Source organism: Clupea harengus, chromosome 15 (assembly GCF_900700415.2).
Source record: "Clupea harengus chromosome 15, Ch_v2.0.2, whole genome shotgun sequence".
Lineage (NCBI taxonomy): Eukaryota > Metazoa > Chordata > Actinopteri > Clupeiformes > Clupeidae > Clupea > Clupea harengus.
Window position 1 is genome coordinate 14371581 of NC_045166.1, and position 7500 is coordinate 14379080.

The window sequence follows — 7500 nt, forward strand, 5'->3', positions numbered from 1 at the left end:
CAGGCTCCTCCGCTCTCAGTAAGCATGGCTCAGACACCATGCTGTGATGCTAACTGTTTAAATGCTTCTGCGTTAATGCGATTGAAAGCTTCTCCACAGGGATCACACTGCTTGCCTATCTCCCCAGTGAAGGTCACATGGAGGGCACCAGAACACCAAAACTATTCTGGATAATTAGAACGTTTCAGGCAGTGCTTCATCATATGAGTCATAGAGAGGCTGACTTACTGAATTATTCATTGATTGATTGGTTGGTTGTTTGGTTGGTTGATTGATTGATTGACTGATTGATTGATTGATTGATCCTCTGTAGCCAGCAAGCCCCTGCAGCCCCGTAACGTAAAGTTGACCAAGGTGGACAAGGGCCTGCAGGTCACATGGGACCCTCCCAACCAATTAGACGGCAGGCCAGTGGAGCGCTACAACATCGGCTACGGCAAGTCCATGAGGACACTGCGCTTCATCACCGTGGACAAGGACCAGCGCTCTGAGATCCTGGAGGACGTGGGTAAGAGAGGCATCACACACACACACACACACACACACACACAAACACACACACAAACACACACACACACACACACATACACACACACACACACACACACACACATACACACACACACACACACACACAAACACACACATACATGCACCAAAGCTCTGAGATACTTGAGAATGTGGGTAAGAGGGGCATCGCACACACACACACACACACAGCCCAACTCAAACATCACACACACACACACACACACAGCCCAACTCAAACATCACACACACACACAGACCAGCTCAAACACACACACACTCACTCACACATCCCAACTAAAACATCACACACACACAGCCCAACTCAAACATCACACACACACAGACCAGCTCAAATATCACACGCGCACACACACACACATACACATACACACACACAGCCAAGCTCAAATATCACACACTCATACAAATCCCAACTCAAACATCAAACACACACACACACACACACACACACACTCACTCACACATCCCAACTAAAACATCACACACACACAGCCCAACTCAAATGTCTCACACACACACACACAGCCCAGCTCAAACACCACACACACACACACACAGAGAGAGAGAACTCAGCTCAAACATCACATACACACACACATCCCAGCTCAAGCATATTTAGTATTTACACTTACAGTACATACGCCAGACAGTGTGTTATCAATGAGCCAAGCAGTTATCTTTTATCTTTAACAGTAATGATGAATGAATATGATTACGGAGCACTGAGGGAGGACTGGTAGTTAGCTTAGCTTAGCTTAGCTTAGCTTCCCATTTTCAGTCTCTTTTACATTGGTGCAAATCTACACGCTTCCCCCTTCAGCCTGGTCTCTAATATTTGATCCAAGCTCCATATTTGTCCCGATTTAACCCCCCAAGCCTCCTCTTCAGCTCCTTTTAAAGCTGCGTTAGCCTAGCTTTTCTGCAGCCTTATCTGAAATATGTTTAGTGCGGGCGGAGCGTGATGACAGGGGAACACCAGACACATATCAGGGTAGTTCCTCTGCTGTGCTTCAGTTATACATGTTTCATATATATGGTTCATGAAGGGGGAGGTTCCTCTGGAGCTCTTCAGTTATACATGTTTCATATATATGGTTCATATCAGGGCAGTTCCTCTGGAGTGCTTCAGTTATACATGTTTCATATATATGGTTCATGTCTGACCAAACGCATGTGTCACCTCTGCTCAACTCTGGACGTAACTCTGGTGAAGTCTAGTGTTGTGTCTGTGTATGTTTTGTGAAGTCTAGTGTGGTGTGTGTGCGCTGCCAGGACAGCTGAATGTGAGGCCATCAGAGTTCTCTGGATACACTGAAGCTGTTTACATAGACAGATAGTTATTTTTCTATTGATGCTTTGAAACATTTACAAATATGCTGTCAAATAAAACACTTCCTGTATGTGTTTCTCATCATGTGGATTCACATCTGCTCTGTAGATTAGTGTGTGTATGTGCGTGTGAGTGAGTGTGTGTGTTTGTGTGTGTATGTGCGTGTGGGTGAGTGAGTCTGTGTGTGTGTCTGTGTGTGTGTGTGTGTGTGTGTGTGTGTGTGTGTCTGTGTGTGTGTGTGTGTGTGTGTGTATGTGTGTGTGTGCGTGTGTGTGAGCATCTGTGTGTGTGTGAGCATCTGTGTGTGTGTGCATATGCATCCGTGTGTGTGTGTGTTAAACTGTGTGTGTGCGCAAGCTTGTGTGGGTGTGTGTTTGCATCCATATGTGTGTTTAACTGAGTGTGTGTTTGTGTGTGAATATTTGTCAAATTTGTGTGTGTTCATGAGTGCCTATGAGTGTGTGTGTGTGTGTTTGTGTGTGTGCGTGTGTGTGTGTGTGTGTGTGTGTGTGTGTGTGTGGGTGGGTGTTAGATTGAGACTGAAGTTATACGGTGTGTTTCAGAGCCTGGAGTTCTGCACTTTCTCAAGATGAGTGCAGAGAACGAGGATGGGCTCAGCAAGCCAGTCTACAGGGCAGAGATTCCAGGAGGTTAGTGTGTGTGTGTGTGTGTGTGTGTGTGTGTGTTTGTATATGTGTTTGTGTGTGTGTGAGTGTGTGTGTGAGAGAGAGAGAGAGATGAGAAGGAAAGAGTGTATGTGTGTGTGTGTGAGAAAGAGAGCAAGAGAGTGAGAGAGGAGGAGGAAATAGAGTGTGTGTGTGTGTACGTGTGTGTGCGAGAGAAAAAACAATGTGTTTGAATATAAATTTGTTTTTGTTCATGTTTAACGACATCCACCTCTATTGCTTTTCCAAACTCATGCTATTCCATCCCATTTTCCCAAGGCATTATGTCGACCACTTCAACAACCAGGCCCCAGTATAAGACATAAGTTATTTTGGATCCTTTTATGAGCGCTATATTTAGCTTTATAGCTTCTCTGCGTATGCTCTGTTTGGGCTGTATAAGCCTCAGCCCAGTGGCTAATGTCGTCCCTCACAGCGACTCCCGCGCGGGTTAATCAGTCCAGCCTGCGTTTCTAATTAGTCCATGTTGCTTGGCTTGCGGCACTGGCGTCAGCGTGGTCATGCTCCACCAGCAGACAAGCGTGCAGTCGGCCCGGTGCAGTCGGCCCGGTGCAGTCGGCCCGGTGTTCTTCTGTATGTTCTTTCGCCCGCAAACCCAGCCCTCCTGTTGTGGCCAACGCTCCTCTGTCCAACACACGCCACATCCATCACTCCACACTCTTTACTTCTCTTCTCTTCTCTTCTCTTCTCTTCTCTTCTCTTCTCTTCTCTTCTCTTCTCTTTTCTTTTCTTTTCTTTTTTTCTCTTTTCTTCTCTTCTCTTCTCTCCTCCTCCCCTCTCCTCCTGCCTTGTTTTCTTCTCTTCTCTTCTCTTTTCTTCTTTTCTCTTCTCTTCTCTTCTCCTCCTGCCCTGTTCTCTTTTCTTTTCTTCTCTTCTCTTCTCTTCCCTTCTCTTCTCTTCTCTTCTCTTCTCTTCTCTTCTCTGCTCCTCCTGCCCTGTTCTCTTTTCTTTTCTTTTCTTTTCTTCTCTTCTTTTCTCTTCTCTTCTCTTCTCTTCTCTTCTCTCCTCATCCCCTCTCCTCCTGTCCTGTTCTCTTGCCTTCTGTGTGTGTGTCCCTTATCACCTTTTTGTTACCCTCTCCTCTCTCTCTTCTCTCCTCCTCTCCTCCTCACTGTCTCTCCTCTCTCTCTTTTCCTCTCCTCCTTTCATCTGCTCTGCTCCTCTCCTCGTTGCTCCTCTCCTCTCCTCCTCTGCTTGGCCGCCTGCACACCACGCACCAGGCAAACAGAATCCGCGCCTGCACTGGCCAGCTCCACGCTTCATAATGACTAACTGTATAAATGCCGCCGGATTATGGATCATAATGTTGATCATAAACGTGCTTAGCCAGAGCCAGAGCTGCTGTATACATGCTGGCATAAACATGGCATCCTGCCTCAAGGACAAGGAGTCTACTTGGTTTTGGGTGGACATTTTTTTAAAATAAACTCTTTAAGTGGTCTCGAGGTTTATAGAGAGAATAATAAAGACAGCGAGAGAGGGAATTTACTTGGAGAGTCACAGTCAGGCTAAGGGCTGGGTTCTGGTTCTTGGTAAAGGACTGCAAGATTCATTTAACACCAGGATACCCAGTAGATCAGCACAAAACCATTACCAATCATCCATAACCATTCCCATCCCCATCAATGCTTATCTTGCACTGGTTGTGTCCTGCCCTCTGATTTGTTCCGTCTTGTTCCCTTCCAGGCCCTGAGTTTGTCAAACTGGATGGGTTTGCCGTAGAGAGCACGACTCCTAGGAACTCCTCCACAGGTAAGGATGCCTACTGTTACACTATTGTCTCCTCTCTTAGAATTTAGAACCCTCAAGAAGTTTATACATAGAACCTTCTGCTGAAAGGCTCTTGGGTGTGTTCCTTCACTGCCACTCAATAAAACTACAATCTAGAACTCTCAAGAGGATTCTACACGGATCCTTCTACTGATAAGTTATGTTTTGAACCGTCTGAGAGTTCCCTTGCCATCTGCTTTCAAACAGTTGTCAGAGTTGAAAGACCTACACTCTGCCAAGTGGAACCTTTTTGCCAGGAAAGGTTTTTTTTTTTTTTTTTTTGGAAAAGGTTCCCAGTGGAACTTTTAACATTCCAGTGTGTTTCTGAATTGGTAAAACACAGCTACCAAATAGTAAGGTCATCTAAGTATTTGACTGTGAGCAGTGTTCCTGATCCAAAATCTGCATTCACTGTACTGTAAAACGTTCTGGATGAGTTAATGTGTCAGAGACTTAATGTAAGCGTAACGTCCAGTAAGGGGGAATAGTAACGTCCAGCAACTGGGCCCTTTAAACACTGTCAGTGGCTCTCAGACTAAGAGTGTCGGACTTCACACACAGGCAGAACCCCCGCCCCCTGCTTCTTTCCTGGAGGGGGGATTTCAGCTGCAGGGTTGTGTTTGGACGGGGTGCAAACCCATCCCTGATCTCCCCTTTCCAGGAAAGACAGTGGCAATCTGGCTGGCTGCTGTAGATGTGTTGAATCCCTACCTTAGCCTCAGCCCTGTTTTTGTCTTCTCCCTCCTCCTTTTCCTTCCCCTCATTTTTGGGGGTTGAGTCCATTGTGCTCATCTGAAGCCAAGCTATGTGCATGACAGCCTTCCAACAGGGGAAAACAGGGGAAGTGTGGGTTGATCCAAACCAAATGGGACTCTCTCTTCAGAGGTAATATGGATGACACAAACTCAAACACACACACACACACACACACACACACCTACACTCATGCGCACATAAACACAAACACACATAAACACACACACAAATACATACACACCTACAGTCATGAACACACACACAGACACACACACACACACACACACACACACAGACTACAGGGTAGAGTGCTGCTCTTAGTCAGTGGAAAGGCAGAGTCTCGTAAAGCTTTCAGAAGGCTGAGTGTCCACATCGGTCTGCTGATATACAGCTTCTGGACCAGGCAGCTGCTTTTCCCTGCTACTCTGCAGTTCTCCCGGTCTGGCACGGGCCTCCTATAGGCCTGGCGTTGGCCTGCTATAAGCTACAAGCGGTGTCATTGTCGTGTTCCAGAACCTTGGCCCCTCCCCGGGTTAGAACACTAATTGATACAGCACGGGTGTGGCACTGGCTGGCACTACTCTATGGTGTCTGGACCAGGCTGTTGACCCACCTGGTGTGGCGTTGGCTAGCATAGCACTGATTTAGATGGTACGAGTGTAACACTAGCCTAGTGTGGTGGTGGCTAGTGTGGCGCCACTGTTTGGCATCTGGAAAGTTCCTCTGGTCTACCGTGGTGTAACACTGGCCTGGTGCCCTGCTGTCCTAACATCGTGCCGGTATGGAACTGGCCGGAAGTCGGCTAGTCTGGCACTGGTACCTATTTGGTACTGGCTAGTATGTCACTACCTTACAGCCTCTGGACCACCTCCTGGACGGGTTCTAACCCGGGGCGGGGCCAAGGTTCTGGTACAACGAGATCGCTCCTGCTGCGCCAGCTCTGTGCTGTGCTTTTTCTGTCGTTGTGGTATCGCCATGGTGTTGTCATAACACTGGGTCGTCTCTGCTCTGGCTCCCCGCTTCAGTGGTGTGCTGGGTTTGGTGGTCGTCCAGAGCCTTGCCGTCTCTCAACCGGGTCTTTGCCGGATCAGTGCCGCGTCCGTGACAGACTCCTCTGCCATGTGGGAGACCACAGGCGTTCTTTTGGTCCAGCCACTGAGTCTGCATTAGGCTGTTGAACCAGAGAGAGAGAGACATTCATCTACACCACACAAACACACTCATTAATGCACGCAGCAGTTTACTGATTCTGTTAGGCTGTATAGTAGTTGTTGTTTAGGCCGTACTGATTAGGCCGTACAGCAGTTGTAGTAGTCTGTTTTCCAAATAGGAGAAAAGAGGTGATGAACATTTCCTTATCTATACCACACTGTCACACACGCCTCAGTATTACTAATTCTGTTAGGCTGCTGAACCAGAGAAGAATCACAATCAGCTACACCACACAAACACACTCAAGACATGTGCACCGGTATAGTAAGGTGTTCCGTCTGGCTGTTCTACCAACAAGGAGGGAAGTGGGCAATGGTTGTTGACAAATGGCCATCAGGCTGCTCTATCGGAGAGGAAGAGAGGGGCTGTGAATATTTAATGTTCTCCACCACATACAGTAGGTCCTGCACATAAAGTCCTGCACAGTGACCGTCGCACGCACGCACGCACGCACACACACACACACACACACACACACACACACACACACACACATACACACCACATACGGAGTGTCCCTTCAGTAGAGGTGTGTTTTTGTGTGGTTGTGATATGAACGGCTGTTTGTTTAGTAACACAATGAGGGCAGTCCGCTGGTTTTCTTTCATAGCTAAGACAGCAAACAGGAATACATGAAAAAACCCTAAAACAAGATTGTGTGTTGCAAATAGGCCCCCCCGTGAGGACGAAAGCACTCAGAGAGACGTCTTAGGGACATCACCTTGGGAAGAGAAGCCAGATTTCTCACAGTATTGTTTAGTCTCCAACATTTCCACACAATGGCGCCGTATCCCACCTTCCTCCCCTCTCCAAGCATGTCAGCGCTGACGCCAGATTTACATTGCGGAAATTATTACCGAAATTTACGGCCGACTTCAGAGGAGCTTCACAGACAGTCTGAAGTCTGAAATAAATACCTCACAGCCGAGGTCATAATTTAACGCAGAGCTAAAGGCTCGGCTCACCCTTGTGTTCTGTTCCAGTGCAGCAGGGAGAGACACAAGCAGAAGACCAGTAGGAGATCACTGTCATGGGTCTGTGCTGCCACATGCAGACCTATTCCACCCTAATGCTGATGGTGTTCTATTCCACCCTAATGCTGATGGTGTTCTATTCCATTGGTATGTGGTCAGTTTTATCCACCCACAATGCTGTGAGCAAATTGTACATTCTGTGTCTCCATAATGTTGTTGA

At 47.4% G+C, this 7500-nt stretch overlaps 1 protein-coding gene across 1 annotated transcript in view; it reads left to right on the top strand.

Moving 5' to 3' along the window:
• fndc1 (fibronectin type III domain containing 1) overlaps positions 1-7500 on the top strand; it is a 55171-nt gene that overhangs the window by 9369 nt on the left and 38302 nt on the right. The window contains exons 2-4 of the mRNA XM_042709979.1: positions 314-508; positions 2446-2532; positions 4255-4320. Coding sequence (XP_042565913.1) covers positions 314-508; positions 2446-2532; positions 4255-4320 — 348 coding nt within the window. The remainder of the gene's footprint in view (positions 1-313; positions 509-2445; positions 2533-4254; positions 4321-7500) is intronic.